The sequence below is a fragment of the Rhinolophus ferrumequinum genome, chromosome 3, assembly GCF_004115265.2.
Source record: "Rhinolophus ferrumequinum isolate MPI-CBG mRhiFer1 chromosome 3, mRhiFer1_v1.p, whole genome shotgun sequence".
NCBI lineage: Eukaryota > Metazoa > Chordata > Mammalia > Chiroptera > Rhinolophidae > Rhinolophus > Rhinolophus ferrumequinum.
In genome coordinates, this window is record NC_046286.1 from 68,236,585 (window position 1) to 68,260,638 (window position 24,054).

The 24,054-nt window shown below is 34.5% G+C and overlaps 1 protein-coding gene across 2 annotated transcripts in view; it reads right to left on the reverse strand.

Moving 5' to 3' along the window:
* Positions 1–3,108: 3,108 nt before the first annotated feature.
* Positions 3,109–24,054, reverse strand: part of GOPC (golgi associated PDZ and coiled-coil motif containing) — a 33,261-nt gene continuing 12,315 nt past the window's right edge. The window contains exons 2-9 of one of the 2 annotated variants that reach the window (XM_033102855.1): positions 20,627–20,791; positions 19,157–19,180; positions 16,137–16,312; positions 14,998–15,163; positions 13,010–13,105; positions 11,565–11,729; positions 9,140–9,320; positions 3,109–6,327 (exon numbers count right to left, since the gene is read on the reverse strand). In XM_033102855.1, coding sequence (XP_032958746.1) covers positions 6,197–6,327; positions 9,140–9,320; positions 11,565–11,729; positions 13,010–13,105; positions 14,998–15,163; positions 16,137–16,312; positions 19,157–19,180; positions 20,627–20,791 — 1,104 coding nt within the window. In that variant the 3' untranslated portion in view covers positions 3,109–6,196. The remainder of the gene's footprint in view (positions 6,328–9,139; positions 9,321–11,564; positions 11,730–13,009; positions 13,106–14,997; positions 15,164–16,136; positions 16,313–19,156; positions 19,181–20,626; positions 20,792–24,054) is intronic. The other variant, XM_033102856.1, reaches the window with a different exon arrangement.

The window sequence follows — 24,054 nt, forward strand, 5'->3', positions numbered from 1 at the left end:
ACTTTACCAAGTTGTAAATTTTATCTTTCCAAAGCCATAGAATCCAAGTTTTAGTGTTTTCACGTTTTGTATATCTAATTTTCCTTCTTCTATCTTCCTATATATAAGCCAGAGGTCTCTCTTTTACAACCAAATACACTCTTAACTTGAATTTTATAACAGTCTAGTTACTTTTGCTGTTTGAATCTTTCCTGATTTCTGAGTTTTGTTGCCATCTCCCACTATTGTGATGGATTTTCATAATTTTCTTGTGGTTCTGTTAATTTTTCCTTTCTGTATTTTGAGCCTATTTTAAATTGGCATATATGAGATTAGAATTAATTCTGTAGTAAGTCAATTCTCTAAGAATTTAAGCTTTCTCTATCCCTAATGTTTTTATCTTAAAGTCTATTTTCTCTGAGGCGAATATAACTCTCTCTGCTGCCCTTTGGAGAATATATACCCAGTGTATCTACTTTATCATTTCACTTTCAAACTCTGTGTCCTTATGTTTTGGATGTGTTCCTTATAAACAACTTGTTGCTGGATTGCTTTTTCCAATTTGACCTTCTTTAACCTGGAGAATTTAGTCCTTGATCAGGCTCTATCAAAATCCAATCTCAGTAGCACTCCCTTGCCTCCTGCCAGCATATGCTTACTCATTCTTGTTTCTGGTGTCTAATCTTCTCCCTTACCAGGCCCAGCACATCCACAGCCAGGCTCTGCTAGGATTTAACCCTAGTTATAGACCTGGCAGCCAAGTAGATGGGGACAGTTATTGTTTGAAGGGGAGTGAGGGTTAAATAGCAGCCTGTGTAGCCTCTGTTAGCACAGCAGAGGCGACTTAGCAGGGAAGGGTGGGCTACTTCTGCAAGACCCGAGAATGTAGTAGAGACTGCAGTCAACATCCTCAGGGGCATACATCCAGATGTCCCCATGACTTGCATGTTTCAAGGTTCTAGGTTTTCTCCATCAGGGCCTTGACTTTCACAAAATAGACAGAACTTGGCTGAACATTCAAAGCTCTGAAGCTCTGTGACTATAACAATCAGATGTTCATCTTAAAGCTCAGCTATTTCAACCCAGGCCTCTTGTAAGCTCCCCGAGGGGCTCTGGCTCTCATATTTCTGCTCTAACAGCTAGATAACAGCCCTGTCTTATCCTTTTGTAGGTCATCAATACAACCTAGCAGTAACCAGCCAACTCTGCTCTTCTTGTAAACATTGCTCTCCCCATATTTATCAAGTGCTTACATTATTGAACTTCTAGATAATTCCTCTCTATGGGGACATTTGCCCAAGTTACCACCCACGTGTGAGGTCTCCAAGACCATCCCCAGGTTGAGTGATTTGCTGGAAGGGCCGGCAGAACTAAGCACTGAACTGTACTTACAACTATGATTAGAGAAAAAAACATCAAGCAAATCAGCCAAGGGAAAAGGCACATGAACAAACCAGAGGAAAGCAGGCACAAGCTCTGAGCTTGTCCCAATGGAGTCACACAGGATAACCTTAATCCCTCCAGCGATGATGTGGAATGCGTCAGGGAAGCCTGGCCAAGCCTGGGCGTAGGAGGGCAGGGTTTTTTATGGCACTCGGTCACGTAGGCTTGTTCTGCCTAGCATGTAGGATTCCCAGAAGGAAAGCAGGTGTTCGACATAAACGTACTGTTTGTACAAACCTTTCAGGCACAGTAAACCATCCTTATCAGTTAAGAAATGTGGGAGAACAGTCCCGATATCCAAATTGCTGGACATTAAGCAAAGGCAAAACTTGTACGCAGGTCCTTCTGAAGATAACAGGTTCAGGCTTGCTATGTTAACTTTTCTACACACTATCTGTGAAATATTTGGTAACTTGAGGCATGACCTTGTGCCAAGGACTACACGTACCACACTTACCAACCAGGATGTTATCCAATTCACCCTTTGGGTGGGAGATAAGCCAGCTCCTAATCTATTAATCTGTTTCCTCACATCTCATTCTTATTCCACCTGTTAGTCTGGGTCCTCCAAGAAGCAGATACTAAGACCAAGAAAGGATCAGCTGTGTAATAGATTTAATAGGGGCAACACTGGTGAGGAAAGACAGGGAGGAAGGTTGGGTGGAAGCAACTTAGACAATAATGTAACCTAAGAGAGTCTGACAACACAGTCAGGGAATCCTCAAGCCAAAGTCGAGGAGTCATAAGATCCCTCTCCAGATGAGTCCCTGGCTGGCACCCACGTGTGAGAAGCGGAGTCTCTGTGGTAGCAAGGGGACAGATATCAGAGTGCAGCAGCTCTGGGGCTTTCAGTCCATTAGACTCCCTCCTGTGGAAGATCTGAGAGACGCATTCTGGTGGCTGCCACAGCAGTGATTATAGCTCTCAAAATACACCTGAAAAATATTTATTATCAAGCAAATATTTAGCACCAACATCACATCGTAATTTGCAATACCTTTTAGTTAAAAAAGTTACAAAACCACCTAAAATGAACACTGATTAACAATGGAAATATGAATAATCTTTTACATTACCTAAATTGAACAATATCCTATGTGGATGAATTCTGGAGAAAAGACTTTTCCAAGTTGCTTGGTGAACTGGCAGCTTAAACTGACATATAGACAGCATATTGTATTAGGGCTAAATCCAGGTCAGTCAATGACAAAAAGTTTCTAAATGTTCATAGCTCAAGCAATTTTCTGAAATATGACTCATATTAATACTTAGAGCAAAATACCATTTCTAAGTTTATCTTCCTGATTGACCTCACATACCCTTAGCAAATGCATTCCTATACATTTTACACCTCGTTCTTATGTGGGCTATAAATGACCATATGTAAAACTTCTGAGGCAAACAAACTGAGCAATATATACAGATGTTTTTAAGATTTTACTTATAATTTGGAAACTTCTAAATTATATATGCTTATATGATAAAATGGAAGACTATCCTCTTACATAGTATCCAATAGGATTTTTATTAATGTTATCCTCACAGATAACACTGGCCATCAGTATTTGTAACACAAAACTAACCCAAGGAGACTAGAGTTTTCGCCGTCTAAGTTGGCCCCAGTGGCTCTGGCAGTTCCTTCCAACCAACATATTTTTAACCAACTCAGATTAAACAGTTCCTAAGATCAGTTAATTCCTACCAAAAAAAAAAAAAATTTCTATCACAGTAACTAGGTTGAACCTTTGCATGTACTTTATGAGCCATTGGTATAAATAATAGAAACTACTAGAAATAAATAATAAACCAAAATATTTAATGTGAAAGAAACTATTTTTTTTTAAAAAAAAAGATCAATACCACTTTTAATGTAGAAGATGCCATCTTTATTTACAGGCTAATAAAAAAAATATTAAACTCAACTAGATATTATACATTTGTCATAAATCCTATAGATTTGAGGCCAACCCTAAGTAGATTGAATAAGTGGCACAAGATTACATAACAAGGATGCCAAATAATGTGCAACTTACACATGAATGAATATATTTTGTTTCTAAACATGAAAACAAAATAAGTGCACTGTAGCGGGAATGAAACCAGCACCAAGACAAGCTGTTCAGTTTTGACAACTGTTCAATTATAATTACCAAGACCCACAAAATTTTCATCTCTCTGAAATCTATTTTAACAAGTCTCATAACCCAAATGTTGTTTTTCCATCTTATTCACAAGATACTATAGAATTTAGAGGTTAAAATGTAAATGTATACACACATACACACAAACCCTCACATGCTACTGAAAATTTTTTCTCAGCTATTCTGTTTGTATATGCATTTGTGTACTTTTTTCCTTTTTAACTGTAATGACTTTGCAACAATTCTCTCCTTATCTGTTTGGTTTTGTTCTAGAAGGTTGAGTGTTATGAGTTTCTTTCCTATAAATGTGAAAATATAAAAACTGTTTCTCATTCAGTCCTTTGGAAAAAGTCTATAATTCTTAATTTATCCCCCAAAGACCTAAAGATTCTAAAATGAACTTTTAACTGGGTACTTTCTAAACACCTGACAGGAAGCTCACAGTAGCATGTGAACAATAGTGCTCTCACACAGGTTTGCAAACCAAGGTGAAGCAGGAAGGAAAAGGGAACTGACCTGTGCACCTTTAAACTATCAGTAAATTTTTCATTCTGCTTAAAAGCCCTAGAAAGGAGTTATATCATAACCATCTCACACAATCCTTAACATTACAAAGCATCCTCATAGATACACCAATTCAAGGGTCTAAAAAAATTCCTTATAGACTCATTAGATAGGTCTTGAAAATCAAAAGGTTTTAGCTAATATTTCCTAAGATAAAGGATATTCTCTGGAAAAAAAAAAGCTTTGTCATCCCATTTAAAATTGTATTTTAAAAAGATAAAAATAACATGGTTTCAAGTCACAACAAAAAATTTTTCAGATATGCTAATAATTTTTACTAAATGAATACACCTGAATTTTACATTTTGCAGATCTCATGTCAAGCATAGGGGGTATGTGTTTGGAGTAGGGGGAATGCATAAGAGAAAAACATTGTTTTCTTTTAAGAGGCCTAGCCTAGTATGTCAGGAGCAAACAATAACATGTTGCTCGCTTATTCGGTTGTGCAATTAAATACTAACTTTTGCTTAGAGGCAACGTTATCCTACAAGGTATTTTAATATCAGTAACAATATATATACTATGAAGTGCATTTCTATTACAAATTAACATGGCGATATACACATGAACAAAACCACCCAAAACAAACCATAAATGAGCAACAGTTAAAACATAAAACTTATAAATAGCAAAACCACCAAATAAAGTATATACATTTTACAGATTTACCTATGAACAAATATATAGTACATCTAGGAAAGACGAGAAAATGTATATTATATCACATAACATGTGACTATTAGAAATGAAGAAATGATAATACTCTAAAAGCCTTGTAGGCTTTCCCCCACTTAATATTCCCTTACAGGTATATCCCTTAAAACAGTGATATTGGCAAAACTATCACCTCTTTAAATGCAATATTTTCACTTTTCCCAGCAGGGTGCAGTGGCCTGCAGAACAGTGAGTAAGAGCAGGTACTCCATGCTTAATCCTGGGATAAGAGAATTAGCAAACCTGTAATTTGCATGTGAAAAGCACTGTAGTCAAATACAGTGTATGTAGTCACATACACTGACATGAAAAGCCAACTAGAACAATTACTGTATCAAAAGTCTTCACCTTATATCTTTTCCACCAGTGCCTCAGCTTTTTAGATGACTGGCCGGCCAATCAACTACTTTGAGAGAAAACTGCTGTTTGAATGCAATGTATTTTGTTGACATAGTAATAAATTTGAGCTTTTACTGCCAGAAAAATGTATCTTTAAGTGCCAGGATTATCACATCAAAACAAACTTCATGAACAACTCAAAATGTATAAAATTGTGTTTTGTGGATCCCAGAAAAAAAGCATTTGAGACTAAACATTAATCATGTAATGCTCACACCATGCACACAGATCAACATAATTGAGGACAGATATTTCCCACTCATCTGCATTTCTTTTAAAAACCAGCAAAGTACAATGTACAATAACTTTTCAGAAACTATTTCCAGTGCAGCATTGACTGATAAGAAAACTATTTTATACTGCACTGAATAAAGCTGAAAGGCAAACTCATTACAATAAATGATCATTAAGAACTGATTTAGATATCAGGATGCAAAATAAAAAAAAAATTAAAACCATTCTTTCAATTTAAAAAAAATTAAGTCAAGCCTGTATTTCTGCAATTCATTGAAGTCCAGTTCTGTCCTTTGAAACACCACACTTAACATTCCGGAATGTGTAATATGAATTCATTTATTCTCTTGCATTTAAAGGCTATTTCTTATAAAATACTGGTTAGCACTATCCTCCTACTAAATGGAAAAGAAACCAAATAAAACAGTAGTGCTTCATTTGGTACTTAAGAGCCTAGTAATATTCCTTTGGGAAACACATGCTTTGGTGCTTTACAATTTTTTAAGAAAATCAAAATTACTTTACATGCAATAGCCGATTATGGTATACCACAGCAAACAGGGAGTTACGCATTTGAATTGCTCACATGAAGCCCTGAGGTACCCGCCTTTCATTTAGGCAACAAACAGCCCTCCTTGATCTCACAGTTTTTGTTATTGTCTTCCCTATTGCCCCAAATCAGACCAGTCTGACTAACAATCCTGTCTGGGGATACAGTCAATTTAATAAGATTTTTTATGATAGAGACTGTGCAGATCATCTAATTTAGAAGCACTGTCTTCTAGTGTAGTTTCACTTGAAGTTCCTAGGTCTCCATTTTCGTGTCCATCAGTTACTGTCTTCTTATTAAATCCTAAAAGAGAGAAAAAAAAAATCAGATATTTTTCTAGCCTTAAATAAATAAAGGGTCTAGTGATTTTATTGGGCAAAAACAAAGGAATGCCCATTGTAATTAAAAATAATGGGGCCCCAGATTAGTCGAGTTAGCAATTTCTGAAAAGGGAATTTTTCCTTCTAATAGTAGATATCAAAAATTATACAGATTTTAAAAATATTATCTCTTGGATATATCTAAAAATTGTATAAAATTTCCTACCAAATTTTCCATGAAACTTAGAATTGATAAACACAATTGTAAAATTCAATTTTACTTACACAAGTATCTTTTGGACTAAATTTCCCTTTTACATTTTGCTTTAAGATTATTTAACTTCAGTTCACTGCATACTAGTTTATTGCTAAACATCTATTGAGTTGGCAGACAATGTCCAGATATAATTCAAAACTAATTCTGGTTTATCTGCAAAACAGTAATAGGCTTTTAAATACATGAGAGTTAACTATGTCATCTATTTAGTGAGCTATGACGTATGGATATGTGCTAAACAAAAAACCAATAGATAAACACTTTCGTGATTCGAGTCAGTTAACAGTAATATATCCTAAGAGCATACATTTTTGAGTCACATATTAAAGTGGTCTGCAATTTACATAGGTGACAAAGAAGTCTTTTAGCCTCAGCTGCAAAAAAGGAAGGGACAAACCTAATCCTGACAGAAAATAGTAGAAAGGATGAAATACAATGAAATCATAGAGAGAGCAGCCCAATAATGTAAGGGTTTGACATAATAGTTTTGTTCAAGATGCATGAGAACAATAACGGCTACTGCTGTTCTTGTGAAGATAACTCATAACATATGAGCTTACCAGAAGGACAACAGTTCATCAGTTCACTATAAAACTCTATGCCAGGAGTTCTCAAGCTTTTTGGTCTCAGGAGCCTTTTGTACTCTTAATAAGTACTGACGACTCCAAAGAGCTTTGTTCATGTGGATTATTAATGTTATGTGAGTCACTGATATTTACCATATTAGTAATGAAAACAGAAATCTAAAAATAATTATTACTTTTGTTAAAAATGATAAAAACCCAAAAAAGTTAACATAAATAACATTAGTTTAGTGAAAATAACTATTTCCAAAAATATTTACTCAGAATAACATTATTTTACGATACTGCAAATATCCTTAATGTCTGGCTGTACTGAAGACAGCTGGGTTCTCCTATTTGCTTCTGCTCAATCTGTTACAAGCATGTGAAGAAAATTCACCCTCACAAAGATATGTAGTTGGAAAAGGGCAGAGTAGTAGCCTTTTCAGATAACTGTCACTATTCTTTTTTGATATGATACCAAAATTTGACAATATAGAATCTGAAATCATATTAATTTTTTGCACTGTTACATTAAAATCCATTTGTCTATCTTGTGCTTTGAATGGCTCTTTTACCCATGCAAGATTTTGTGACATTATGTACTTACTGGTATTTGAAAAATACTGGATCACTTAGTTATGTAGCAATTCCAATAGTTGACACATTCATTTTACTATATCCAAAAAATCATATTCATTAATATCACCACCAATCTTACTAGAAAAGTTCTTTAAGTGTGGGGAAGCTGTCAAACTCATGGTGGCTGATGCATGTGTTACAAAACTCTAATTTTTACTTGAAAGTTCACATTTTATCACTGGCAATACTATCAGTTGTTTTTCTTGAAGTGATGGACTCACTTTGTTCATTTTAAAGAAAATGATTGCCAAATAGTTTGAACAACCATAATTTGTTATTCTTTCAAGTAAAAATTGTCTTCCATGAAAAAAATGGCTAGTTCAGCTAGCAACTTAATCACTTAAGTACTTTTCCTTGGAACCAGCATCTTAGTGCAATACACAGACTAAGTGCTTTATGCGCACTTTCCATCTCATCACACAGAATATAAAAAAGAAATATACTCAAGGGTCAAGATTTTAAAAAATGAACACTTTTTACTATTTCATCAAAGATATTCTTAAGTGAGAGTAGCATTTTCTTCTTTTTTTTTTTTTTACTCCAAGTGGTTGTCAAGGAAGAAAACAAGGATTGCATATACAGTGGTGCAACTGCCTAGAGTCATACTAAGGCACCAGTAGTTTTATCCCCATTGCTTCTGTACCATCACTGCAAATATTAACACAGCAAAAAAAGGCAAATAATGCCTTAGTGTTATTATGAAAAGTTTTGGTATCATGAATGCCCTAAAAGGTCTCAAGGACTCCCAGAGATCCATAGATCATAATTTCACAACCAGAGCTCTATGTAAAAGAAAATTTCAAAGAATTTTTCTTTAAAATCTGAGTAAATGATAGCAAAGGAGCTAAACCAAAAATTTCAACATCACATATCCTGACTCTTACAATAATCATGACAACAGTCTAATCACTTATTCACATTTAGCCTGTAACTCATTGTATTATGAAAAAAGAATTTGCATTAAGACAGCGAGATGACACTAAAATATCTTTACTCTAAAAGGCCTATTGGTCTTTGTTCAGAGTCTAGAAAACTTGAATTTTATTTATTTTTCAAGAATCACTTGTAGTTCAGTAACTGTTAATGTACTTATCATAAAGTCTAAGATGAATCAATCTAGAAGAACTTATATGTAAATAAAATTTTGGCACAGTTACCGGTGTACAATAAAACTATATAAGCAAGGGAAAGCTATTCATTCTGTTAATGATGGTTTCCCCATTACTAAAAGTGTTACTGAAGAACAACCAAGGCTTTCCTATTTGAAAATTTTATTAACAAACATATTCTTAATAACTTTGAGTGGTTTTTACCTTGTAACACTTTGATTTCCCCGCTTGTGTCTTTGCAACTAGCACCAGGATTACTGCCTGCTTCTAACTCATCAAGGTACAAGCGGTAACGATGTCCACTCTCATCTTCATACTCTACATTTTCATCATCAGAATCCACTTCAGGAGCCACATAAACCACTTCAAACTCAATCTCACCTCTCTAAAATGGGGAGAGAAAATGAGGCAGTTATTGTAATTAAAAAAGGATTTCTAAATTCTTTAGAATAGAGGATAGAGGTGCGGAGCTGTAGTCAAACCTCAGACGTAACTCCTTTCAAGATGACAAATAATGAAATTCTAGAATCTCAAGAGGTGGAAGAGGACTAAGACCATCGTGTCCAGACCAACCCCATGAATCCTCTCTACAAGTAATTTCCTTTTAATATTACCAGAGTTCTTTCGATCATAGCTAAGACCTAAAATAGAAAAGGATGCTTTACTATTTAATTTATAGAATTTGGGAACAAATGTGCAGTTTAAAAGTCATTTAGCCATTTTGTACAGGTTGGTGCAAAAGTAACTGTGGTTTGAAAGGTTAAATGGCAAAAACCACAATTACTTTTGCACCAACCTAATACTGTACATAGCAATTCAGCAAATCCATCTATGCAGTCATATATTAAATAAAGTTGCACCTAAGGGCATCACACAAACTCTTCCTTGACTAATTTAAGAAAGCTCTACACAATGATTTCTTGTTTCTTACTGACCAGGTCTTGAATCTTTTCTTAACTTTCACTGAGTACCAGGCATAGTGTTAATCAAGGCATTCTGTTCAGTGGTAATAGTAATTACTATATTTATTGTGTAAGATGATACTCTTCAATCCTCAGAAAAACCCTAACTGTAGTCTCTTTTACATGAATGAGAAACCTGAGTGAGTTCTGGAGAAAGTAGGTAACTGTCCCAATATGATGAACAAGTAAAACAGAAAAGTAGAATTTTAACTCCAAAGTTCTTGCTCTACTATATTAGACTAAATGTATAATACTTGTATAATTATTCTTTAACAACTTTATGTTCAAGTAAAAACATTACATATTTTTTTATGTTAAAAAAATTCCAAGCTGTAATTGTCATTTAATAAGAGACGACAGTCATTACACACAAGTCTGGTATTTGCAACTCTCTCAAAACGATGGCCTGCCTTTGCTCAAATGAAAGCAAGCCATTTTTTTACTGCTGCTCATTAAGTTAGTCTCTTTGGTGCTCCTCTTTTCCCAGCAATTTAAGGTTATGCTTCAGAATTTTAATAAGTGCTTAGCGTTTCCTTAAAATTCTATGTCTGCCTATTTGTATCTCCTTTATTACCACAGCTGCCATTCATCCCCCTCTCGTACTACTGGATGACAGCCAAGTTGGGTTGAGAAAACACTAACTTAAAGAGGCTAGAGCTGCGTTCTTAGATCTCCCTTCTTAGATAATGCTTTAAAAATAGCCTTTGGGGAGACAGGTGGATACCGCAGTGGTCTTCAGTTCAAGATGACAAAGTTCAAGATGACAGAATTAGGTCTGTGGGTAGCTGTCACAGAGACACAGATTTGAAGCTTAATATAAGGACAAGCTTTCTAAAAGTCAGCAATGTACCACAATGGAATGGACTGCTTTATCATCAACAAGTCCTCCTTTAATGCCATTCTTTACTTAGTGATATTGTAGAGGTTTATGCATCATGTAGAGTTGAACCATATGAGCTATAAATTCACTTTCAATTCTAAGATTCAATTCTATACTGGCACACCACACTAATGACCCAACAAACACCTCAGTGCACTATTACCAAAACCTCTCTAATTCCTTCAACCCTATTCTTGAAGGAGAAACAAAACAAATCTTAAGCACATGGAATCATAAATATGACTTCTGGATAGGAATTCTAACTCTCTAATTTATTTGCTCTGCAACTTTGAGAAAATCATTTACTTCTCTAAGAACCTTAGTTTACTCATTTTAAATAAGAGGGTTGGGCTAATGACTTCTAAGAACCCTTTTAGTTCTAACATTTATGGCTGTAAAAATCAATCCACCTCTAGCGCTGTCTTTTCTGTAATACCTCATATTTGTATAGTTTTTCAGTCATTAATGATGTTTTGCTCTCTAAGTAAGTGTCTGGTCCTGTTCTGAGCACTTTATGTATTAACATACTTACACGGCTCTCAGAGGACACTACGGCACAAAAGACTTAGGTAACCTGCTCAAAGTTATACAGCTGTGAAAAAGAGCAAATAAAATCTCCCTTTTCAGTAAATCAGGCTGAGTGTCTTCTAAAAAGTCCCCAAAGAAACTAGTATCTATATCTAAACACTTTACTACTTGAGAAACCTCCTAGGGAAGTATAAAATATTCAACAGATTCAAAAAGAACCAATTGATAGATCCAATTTAATCTCATAAAGGGAACTTACCTGCTGGGAAAGAATGGTTACAGCTTCTTTATGCTTTGTGTCCCTTAGATTAACGCCATTAACAGCTAAAATAGCATCTCCAACGTGGAGCCCTCCACATCTATCAGCAGGTTGCCCTGGGTGGATCTCAGAAATGAGGATGGGAACACCATGTTCTTTGCCACCCTAACAAAAAAAGCAAAACAAAACAAAGCAGTAAATTAGTTTACTCTTTGTATAATCACAGAAATTCTAACAATAAAATGTTTTCTTAAAACTATATTTCATAAGCACTCATACTGTCTCTATAAACGCTGAATGAAATCTTATTTGCTGCTTAGGTAATGATAAATAACTTATGAGTATCGAAGGGTTACCTCTTAGTCAAACGATTAATAACATACATGTGATTTTCTAACAAGTGTTCTAGAACCCCTCTCCCCAAAAACTACAAATGCCTAAACTCTTTTAAACATAAATAAAAAGATTTTATGTATTAGTTGTCTACAGTACTAACAGATTTTATCAAATCTAAATTCTTATAAATGGTAAGACATACCATTCTTTTATGTACCACAAAAATAACTGGAAGATTGTAAGATGAATCTCAATTTCAGAGATGTTAAAATGTGAAAAAAATATGCAATACAGAATTGATGAAATGCAGTACCTATTTAGTATCTATCATTTTCTAGCTTGTATCACAGTTATTTGTGTGTGTGCATGTGTGTGTGTCTGTGTGTATCTTATTTCTCCTACTAAAAGGTATGCCTTTTGAGGGCAGTACATTAAAAAAGGTAGGTAATTCAAAAATATCCATTGGATAAACCTTTTATTATAAGAAACATTCCTACATTAAGCAATACTAGAGGGCAAATGAACTTATGCAGTGCCTAAGTATTACCAAATGAAAAAACCACCTTATTCATTCATCTGGAACAAAGCGCCGAACAACAGCAAAATGATTCCAAATATATGTATTTTATAACAGATTGTTCTCAGGAAATGTTGCCCAAGACAAAATTTTGTAAAGGCGTCAAATTTAAAAAGGAAGAATATTTGGACCCAAGAGGCAGTCAAATCTGACAACAAAGAAATGAGACGAGAGAAAAATAACACATACTCTAGTGGAAAAAGTGATATAATCTGGAGCCATTTAACTTAGAAGAAAACGGTCACATCCATTCCCAAGGCTCCCACAGGCATCAGAGAACATGGTACAGAATTATGACTGGAGTCATAATGAAAATGTTAAACTATACTTAACTAAAGGTATACTTAACAATTATTAGGAAGATCTACAAACAAAAAAAGTTTATAGAAAGCTTACACAAAAAGGGTGCCTATGGGGATAAATTTAGTTATTTAGAAAATACATCCAGAATACTTTGCTTCTCCATGATGTCCCATGAAGGAGCATAATATACTAGGTAACTATAGAAAAGAATACTGGAAGCACTACTTACTGTAATTGAAATGCCAAGGCCTTCATGATCTTCCTTAAGGAGGAGAACTTTTCTAATTGGACCAACACCTTGGCTTTTCTTTAAAGAGTCTTGATCCTTATTAGAGGAAAAAAAGAAGAAAAATTAGTATTATGTAAACAATACACCAAGTAGAGTAAACCCGTGCTATATAACTTACCTTTATTAAATAAAGAAATCTTTATTAATTTCTATCTTCTTTAGCTACTATCCTCCTCCCTCTTTCCTTAACCCCTCACACAAAGTTAATCCTCACCATACCTACTTCCTTGTCTCCCAAATTCATTACTCCAACCACTATGATTAGGGTTTAGCCCCACTTGCTCCATTGAAATTGTCTCCTCTGCAGTAATTGGAAACCAAAATGGCTACATACAAAGAACACTTTTTAGTCACTATTCTACTTTAGCCTTCAGAAAGGTGATACTGTTCACTACCCGGTCCTTGAAACCCGCTTCTTCGTTTCTATTACACTTCTTTCCTAGATGGCCTGTATCTGACAGTTCCATCTCAGGCTCCTTTGCTGACCTATTTTCTTCCCTCACTCCATATAAATTTCTTTCCATCTCTGCCCTCCCATTTTTTTACCTTCTATATACTTTCTCTAGATGAGTTAATCAATTCCATAGTTTCAATTATAAACAGATGGATGATTTGCATAATATTTCTTCAACTCAGACTTCTCTCCTGAATTCCAGTCATATATCCAACTGGATATATCTTGGCTGTCCACTGGCACCTCAGGTACTACATGTCTAAAACTGATCTCATCATCCTTTCCCCAAAACCTTCCTTCTCCTCTATATGCTTTTTAAATGAATGCCATCAACTCACTCAGTTGCCCAAACCAAAAAACCTAGTGTCTTCCTTCTCACTCACATACTTAACCAAAAGCTGTTAGTCACAAAGTCCTCTTGATTTTAATTCTGTCAAAGCTGTCCTTCCTCTCAAATGCTCTTCCCCTGCTCTCATCACTTTCACCTTGGCTTATTATAGTATCTTTCTAATGTATCTCCTCACCTCCAATTAGACCTTCTTCCAATATATCCTCTTCACTATACCAAAGTAACTGTCAAAAAATATTAAATCTTATTAAATCCACTGTTTTATTAAAAACCCCCATCCTTATCAGGTTATTTTAGCATGAAATAACTTTTGTCACCTGGCCCTCCTTAGAAGCTAACAAGGGCCACCAATATCCCAGAGAAGACAATGGTATGAGTGCTTACTGCCACCCCTCCTTCTCTCCCACCAACTCCACGTACATATCAATTCTTCCTACAATAATCTTTGTATTATTAAAGGCAACAACTAATTTTACTATGTAAGGCCATGCTTTATCTGGTACTAAGATATGTGAGCCACTGGGTAGGAGTTTGACATGCTTTTATTATATTAAGGCTTGTATTATCAGACAGCTGTTGTGATGAAATCTGATAAAGATTTATCCAGATAAAAAGAACACTCCCTACACGGTGGCTAAAGAAGCAGGCAATTGGACACAGATCTCAAATTCTGTCTTAATTCAAGAACAAACAGGTCTAAGTGTTAGCTCAGAAACTGCACTTGAATCCAGTTACCAAAAATTCCCTTAAAAAACTACCCAAAAATATTTGCCAATTTATCAATATGACTACACACTGTCTGCTAAGCTTACAACAAATTTAGACATGCCTAATCATGATCCAGGAAAATTTTGAAATATGAGCCAAAGTACTAGCAATATATATTTACTAGCAATGGTTCACTGTCTTCAGAAATATCACTTTCAGGACATTAGTAAATCTTTAAAGAGCTATGGGTTGTTGAAACTTTAAATATATATCTGTTTTAAATAAGTTTAATCTCACTTTCACTTTCTAAGTTAAGGTTTTTAAATACTAATAGAATTTTAAAAATGAAAAGGACTTCCAATTAAGGAAAGCCAGAAGAAGTTGAATGGGAAACAGTAAGTAGCAAAGAAAACATACGTGGCCCGGTGGTGCCTGCATTGGTCGTTTCAGATCATTACGTCCCCTACAGGCTCTGATGACAGTTTTGTGACGATGTAAATGTATTTCAGCTTCCAGTTGGTTCCAAAGCTTATCATGAGCAGGTCCCTTCATATCTCGTCCTAGTAATTGTATTTGTTGGACCCTTCATATTATGAAAAGAGTTAATTTGGTTAGTTTTTCATTATGTGTACTATAGAGAGAATTGAGAACTACTGCACATAAGTAGCTTTTGCATAAATCTAAGTTAGTAATAAAACTCAGGGACCTCCCAATGTCTCTCAGATTTACAAAGATAAGAAAACTGAAAAGAACAGATGTGTTAAAGGGAACACCAGTTAAAAAATGAGGTCTTCTTTAGTCCTATACTTAACTGACATACATCTAAGAAGCAATTTATGAGACTAATGTCAATTAACACGTTTCAGGTCTTGCATATAATCAAGGTAGGTCACCAATCTCAAGATACTATTGAATCTTTAGATGAGGCTAACTATAACTGTACAAAAACCTGTGTAATGTTGATTTCTTTTTATAAAATGATTATTTTAAATGTGCTAAAAGTTATTTGAAAATGTGCACTTCAAGATGATATAAATTATTTTCATTTGTTCCACATAAGTTCTAATGTGACATTAAGACAATGAGCATAAAATTATTTAGTACTAATAATAAATCACCGAAGTTTGTGAATAGTTCACTGTGAAAAATTAACGCACACAGAACTCTATATTAGTGTAATAAAATAACTGTCATTCCAACATATTTTTAAGGGGCAAGAAAAACCACATTTCAGGGATCAGAGAAACAATTCTGTATGCAAGTCATGCTACACATGTGCACATTATCAGTTTTGGCGACAAGGCAGGAAATGGCTGAAAAATTCAGCAGTAGAATTGTTCGCATTTCACAGTAAGTCACTACTATCAGTGTGTGTATAGCTAAATAAATCTGCAATATATAATATTATCAGTATTAACAAAGGTAAGCTGTAACCAAATGTAAAACAACTCTTATGGTAAAGATTCATGTTTCAATTACCACAAGACATAAGAGTCAACCTTATTAAGTATCCAATATGTCACCGAAGAGTACAAGGATACCCATTTCTTACACACCTTCCTGCCAGTTCTTTATCCAAGTACTTGGCAGCCAGTCTTGCCCCATAAACTTCGGCCTGGAGAACAGCTATATGTCTGCGAAGGGCTTCATTCTCTTTTCTCAGCAACTTCACTTCAGCTTCCAGTTGAGCTTCTTTCATTTTTTCTTTTTTGTTTGCTTCAAGCTCTCTCTCCTATTAGAATTAAAATAATAATAATAATAATAATAATAATAATAATATAATGAAACTACTTTTAAGACTCTTTAGCAGTAGACCACACTTCTTAAAATACACAAAAGCACACAATCTGTGATACTAACAATGAAAGCATAGGATAAAAATTAGTATTTCATCCCTATAAAATGAAACATAAAGATTTGGATCCAGTTCTTTTTAACTGGTACCAGAAAGTGTTGGAATCACTTCTAGTAAGGATACTGAGAGAAGCAGTCTCCTCGAAGCTCATATTGTCACATACTATAATAATAGAAGTGGCTTCAATCTGCTATTTTCTAAAAACGACTAACATAAAAACAATCAGTCTGCTGGTTGTGCCTAAACATTTAATTAACTGTAATGCAACAACTCTGTAAAGCAAGTCAAAATCACTCAGTGACACAGAGATACGTTTTATAGCTAACTTATCTTAGAGGGCTACAAGAAACTTACAATGCTTAAATTAGAATAGGTATTCTAATTTTAAAAGAAAACATTTTATGGTCATGGAAAGATGCAAGAAACAACTGCATTAAAACATTTACACATTAAAAATTTCTATAGATAAGCATATCTATGGTGTAGATTGTCACTGAATTTTGGGACCTGATTCATTTTTCTGTCCATATGTTAAAGCGAATGAAGAACTGAGTTCTGAGGAAAATATGGGCTTCACTTGCCGACTATATGGAGGATGCATATCCATTTGTAGCTCTCATACTAGCATGCCGTCCTAAGCCTCACTTGTCAGATCATCCCTATGTGGGAGTTTACAGGTGTGGGCCAGAGCGCATCACCTCGAGATCTTCAACACCAAATTTTTAGCATTACCTCACATATGAGAAATCATGTTCAATTTACCTTAAAAGTATGAAGCACAGTATGTCTAGTCCAATTGATCAAGGGTTACACAGGCAAATGCCTTCAGGATCCAAGCACAGAGCAGATAGATAGGTACAAGACAGAGTAGAATGAAAAATGGAAGGTACAAAATCCTGCCTGAAGGTGGTCAAATTCAAATTCACACACAAACTCTGTGGTCAAACAATTTGAGACTTGAGTAAGGGGCCGGATAGATATTTTAAGTGTTTTTTTTGGATCAAGAGAACCATCCAAACACTGCAAACTTATATTTACCCTAAGCAGAACTGTTGGTACTGACTTACAGTCCTACTTTTTCTGAGTCACTAATTTACAGAATCTATATATCTTGTGAAAATATGGCTATAATTGTTGACATGATATGGGAGACACTTCATTATATGAAACTTAAAGATCTACCACAGCACCAGGGAAAATTGTTTCTCTTGAGCAAATGGCAAATGATAGTTTCTATTGTATGGATACTGGTTATTGTAATTATTTCCCTTTTTATTCAGAATATTAAGAAACTGAGACATTTAAGCAAATTTTTAGCAATTCATGAATTATATTATGGTACTAATTTAACTGTCTGCTTTGGTCTACCATTTTGACAACAGTCCACCAATATATGCTATATTTAAACATCAATATATAATATATTCAAATATAAGGCTCCGAGTACCATAATCTTAAAAAATTGTATGAGCTAACATGAATGATCACTACCAAATGTTGGATATATTTATCAATTTTTTGATGAAAAATATTTGTTATTATATATGTGATAAACAAGGAAGATTAGCAGGCTTTTTCAGCTACTGTAAAAAATTAACTATTAAAACAATTTCTAGATATTGTTTTTAAAGATTTTGAAGAACTAGTAATCTACACTCCCATTTATAACAACTTTGGTATTATTAAAATGTCAATTTATTTCAGAACCTACTTCTTAAAAGGGCAGGTATCAGTTCCAAAACAAACCACCGTTCGGAAAACATGAACAAAACTCTTTTTCATGACATTTATTCAGGTTAATGCTGTTTGTTTCAGAAAAAGACCAATAATTTTTTGGTTTATGGGCTAAATAAACTTTATGTTGAGAATTATCTACTTACAATTACTTTAATAAGCTACTTATACAATAATATATTAAGCTACCACTTTAATAAGTCAAACCCCCAATTACCCTGACAAACTCTCAGGCCTGAAATTAACAGATGTAAGTAAGAAAAGGACTGAGAAAACTGAAGTTAATCACTTTTAGATTGAAAAAAGAAAAAAAAAGGATTTGTTTGGTTGACCTGTTTAATATTATTAGGTAAGAACCAAGAAGTTCATTTTGTATTTAGATAGCCAAACAGTATCTTTTCAAAAGACGTGAAGCCATATGACAAATTGGAACCTGATTAGGTTGGGGTAGTGGGAAAAATATTAAGAATTTATGTACTGTTATTTTCTAAAATAATTTATGGTAAAGGGTTTCAAAATTCAGTTGTAAAGGCCACACAATCATTTTCAAGACTTCTGAAAAGTTACAACACATGCAGTGGATGAATAAGAAATCAACATGCACATTCTCTCTCCGGGAATAAGTTCACACAGAAAAGGAGGAAAAAGCTGGGCCTGCATAACATGTCTTCAAACCACTCAAGTGGGAAAACCAATTGCTCTTTTGAAGTAGAGGTGTGAGCAAGTTACCAGGCTCAGAAGTTGTCAAAAATTGATAGGCTCTGCAAATAATGGCCACAAATCACAAACAAAAGAAAAATCTTTAACAACATGTAGTGAAAAAAAAAGCAATGGGCCACCCACTGACCTTTTGAGGTACTGGCACATTAAAAAATTGCCATCATTAACATCGTTTTCAAATACAAAGTGACAACACGTATACGCAAATAAAACACCAAGAACACTTCAGCGTGACATATAAAAGCAAAACAGAAATGGCATACTTACCAGCTCCTCCACAGAGGGGACAGACTTAAGATATAAGAAAAAAGTTTTATAATTAGAAAAACATCAAACAAATGAATTTACCTAGTGGTATAATCATTACAAGGAAAATTCCCATGTTGAATGTCATTTGGGTAAAGTTTGTTAGAACAAATATATTTGCAAATCCATAAGCAACAGTAACTGTATAGCATTAGAGTAAAATTTTTTTGTTTTATGAGAATTAGTCAACACATCTGGGTCAGTGTCATTCCACTATAGCAGCCTGTTTCAAATCTAATGTTAAAATTTCACGTGAATTTTTTTCTAGTGAAAATGTACATTGTTTTCTCAATGTTAATATCAAATATTCCAAAGAAGCAGTTATCAGATGCATGTCAGTTAAATAAAACACTACTTAGATTCATAAAATTTCAGAATTTAAAAGGACTTTAGAACGTAAATATTTATTTAAATAAATTCTAACATATCAGTATTAGAAACTAATTAACCAATCAAATGGAACTAACTGAAAACAAGTAAAACTTACAAAGTGTCTGGCACATTGTACATACTCAATACATTAAGAGGTTAAACTGAAATGAGACTTCAAATATATCTATTGAAACAACCTATATTGATCAAGAAGGCAATGGTTAACTGTGCAAAATTTATACAATGAAATAGTATGCAAAATGACAAAGTGTTCAAGTGGCAGGGAAAACATTTGTAATATATTAAGAGCAAAAGACAAAATGTGCCACTGGTTGGCACCCAGTTCGATTTTCCCCTTCTTCCTTATTAATAGAACTCCAATTTAAATGGAGGTGGCCATGTGACCAACGAAGAGACTGACATACAGCTAGAGATGCTAAATCTCTAAAGAGCCATCCAAAAGAGATGGCTAAATTGATTGGCAAAAACAGTTGAGGAGGATTTCATGAAAAGTTCTTTAAAGAAGGCTAATGCAACAGGGAGCATCCTCTAAGATTCTCCCTTCTACCTACCTGGAACGCAGACATGAACAAATCCTGAGGACAAATCATGAGCTGAAAATAGCAGAGCACAAAAACAAAAGGAACCTGGATCCCTGATATCTGTGGAGCTGCCACATCAGCTCTGGCTGTCTGTCTCAGGGCTTCTTTAATTGAGAGAAAATAATGTGTATTATTCAAGAATAATCCCAATTTTACTTGGGATTTCTGTTATATGCAGCTGAACTTAATCCTAACTGACACAGTAAGGCAAAAACCTGTTTATATGTTATAATCACAAATATCTTTTAAATATGAAAAACATCCTATTCTAAGTATCAGTTGGTTATTGATAGTATCACTAATCACGTCTGGGTGTCATGCTGACCTTCACATTTCCTATTTTCTAAATTTCCCACAATGCACACAGATTACCTTTTATAATTAAAAGCCTCATTAAAATTGTCCTCTCTGTCCTCTAAAATGTATGTAAGTCTATGTTATCCTCTGAACTACTTACCAATTTTGCCTTAATGGTACCAGAGTCAACACTTTGACCAGTTTTAGCATGAAGCTGAAGCTGAATAGAGTGCAACTGTAAAAGCTGATCATGTACTTCTTTCTCCAGCACAACTTTCTCTGCTTGGGTCTCTGTCAGTTCAGATTTCAGATCCACCAACTGTGCCTTATAAAACAACAACAAGAACAAACATTAAGTATGCTTAATTTTCTTTATTTTTGACTCTAATAATTATTATTCAAGAACGACAGAGAGACTCTTTGAAATGAACAGATGAACACTAGAAAACCATTATCTGACAGAGCTATACGACATCCATCTAAATTGACATAAAATCAATAGTACAAGTAAGACATTGGAGTGGCAAGAGAACTCTACATAAATAGTACCTTCTAATAAAACAGAATGCTTATTTACCTTGCTTACTTTAAGAAGGCTTTTCACTGTTTCACCTTTATTTACAAGGTTTATGAAAGTATACAGGTATGGGGTGGTTCATCATCCTGTGAAGACAATATGTGCTATAGTGATCGACTAACATTAATAGTTTATTAGAGGAGAGGCCAGAAAGTGGTGCTCTGTCTTCACCCTAGAGAACACCAGCCAAAATCAGCCTAACCACTACCTAGTAGTTACTTTAGGCGCTCAATTGTGAGCTACTGAGGCTACGAACAGAGTGCTTAATTTTAATGCAGCTCAATATGTCAATAGTTTCCATCCCTAAATTAAATGCTTTGGCCTGAATTTTAGCTTGTCTGCTATCAAATTTGCAATCTCTGCTCTCATTTTGTTTACCCGGTATAATTTTGTCTCTTTATTTTTAACCTTCAATGTATTTTTCAATTTATAGTTCTAAGAGTATATAGCAGATACAAATATAAAGTCTTCACTGCTCTTCGCTAGATTTTTAAATATATATTTTCAGTATTCTGAAAGCTTTGTATCTTTGTTCTAATAATTACTTTTATATAATATCCTTAATTTCCTCTTTAGATTGTATTTAAGATATCATCCTGCTATGAACAGTCATGAAATTAACTAGTAACATTTTCTTCCCCTTTTCCCCCAGGTTTTAATAAAGTGTTATCTTTCAATTTCCAGCTAATAACTATGAGCAATCATCAAGCTTATCATTACTTTCAAAATATTCTTCTCCCATTTTTGATCATTGCCCTATATTTATATTGTAGAGCATACAGTATATAACATTTAAATATTATTTTATCATCCTTAACTCAATAGTCTTAGTCCCATATGCTCACCAGCAGACATTTTACCAAAGCTGCTCCTCTGACTTCAGCTCATTCTCTAACAGAAATCTAACAGATTTCTCAGAAATGTCCCACAACAGTATTTCCTGATTTCTAGCTTATTCATGACTATTTATTTGTAGTCTTTATAACTGAAATTAGTTTGCCTGGATATCAAATCTTTGGCTCACATTTTCTTTCCTTGAGTATTTTAAATGTGCTGCTCCATTGGCTTCTGGTATGAAATGCTACTATGGAGATATGCAATCCTAATCTTTTCTTTCTCTCATTTATGAGTGACTTGGTCTTTTTGGCTGCTTTATTTTTAAAGGCCAGTATTTCACTAAAATATAGTTTGGTGTTAATCATTCTAGGTCCATGTGTACCCTTTTCAATATGCAGATTCAATTTTGTGTTGTTTCAGGAAAATTTTGTTCATAGTTTGTGTTTTTTTAAAAGAACGAATTGGTTGGTAATGTTTTTTCTTGAGGCAAAGTCCACATTTTAAGTGAAAACTTCAGTGGCATTTATTATAATCACAATGTTTGTCCAACTACCGCCTATATCTGATTCCACAACATTTTCATCACCCCTAAAGAAAGCCTCATAGGAGTAAGGCAGTCGCTACCCATTCTCCCGGTCCCCAGGTTCTAGGAACCACCAATCTGCATTTTGTTTCTATGTATTTACCGATTCTAGATATTTCATCTAAATGGAAGCATACAATATGTGATCTTTTGTGTCTCGCTTCTTTTACTTAGCATAATGTTTTCAAAGGTTCATCCATGTTACACCATGTATCAGTACTTCCTTCATTCCTTTTTATAGCTGAATAATATCCCACTGTTATGTGTCACCAGAACTTGTTACCCATTCATCTGTTGATGGACAGCTGGGCTGTTCCTACCTTTGGGGGATTGTGCACAGTGCTGCTATGAACATGTGTCTGCATATTTGAGTGCCTGTTTTCAATTCTGGGGGGTATATACATACCTACGAGTGCAGTTGCTGGGTCATATAATTCTATGCTTAACTTTTTAAGGAACCATCAAACTGTTTTCCACAGTGGCTGAACCATTTTACATTCCTACCAGCAATAAACGAGGGTTTGTTGATAGTAGTTTTAAATATTTTTTTCATGCTTCTTCATGACTCCAATTATACTAATATTAGTTACTATTTTCCTACCTTTATATTTGTAATTTTTCTCTCAGATCTTTTTTTTTCTCCTGCATATCCTCTTTTTCTTGCTGTTCTTATTCTGCTATCTATTTTTTATGTTCCTTCTAATTGTCTCCATTTTGAAATGATTTTTCCCCAAGTTTTTCCAGAGCTCTGCGAGTAATCTTTTATTTTATTTATTACTTTATTGCTGAGTTTTCCTATTTCTGAATTATGCCATTTTATTCATATTATTAATTTCCATTTACTTTATAAGTTTACAATTTTCATCTGCTTTGTGGGCATATTTTTCTGATATGTTGTCACTGTGCTGTATTTACTCTATTAATTTTTATCTTTTTGGATTACAGTACATGTTACAGGATTTAAATGAAATCCTTTTCTGTTACTCATGTTTAAATGAAATGGGTTTTCATACACAGTTAGATATCCATGTAGGGCGGTGGATGTGCACATAGGTAGCTTGCCTAGCTTTAAGTAGACTACTTAAAACCATGGCCTCTCGGTAGCCAAACCACTGTTTTGAAATCAACTGCCTACGTATGTATCCCTCTCCTATCTTGAATGAAAACTTTCTCTTCCCTTTAAACTTCATGTTTCTGCCCTGCTCAATTTGGATTCTATTTCTAGCAGCATTTCTTTAGAATTGGACTTTCTCAGCAGCAGTTTTTGTTAGGAATTTCTGAAATTGTTAAAGTCCATCCCAGTATTTTCTAATCTTCCCATGGCTTCTTCTAATCTTCCCGTGTGTCCCCATGTTTCGCATTCCCCTGCAACTTGGAGCCAGTTGTTCTCAGATCACCTGCTCAAGTTTCCTACCCAAAATGATGTCTTCTCCTTTTAGGGTTTGTTGGTGATTTCTGTGTTTCTGGGTTCCCCTTTCTATTCCTTCTGCCACACAGGTGTTTCTTCATATGCAATATGATTGTGTCCTCCTATCCCAACCTACCCATATTCTGGGGTTTGTGAGTATACATTCTCATCTAATTTTGCAGA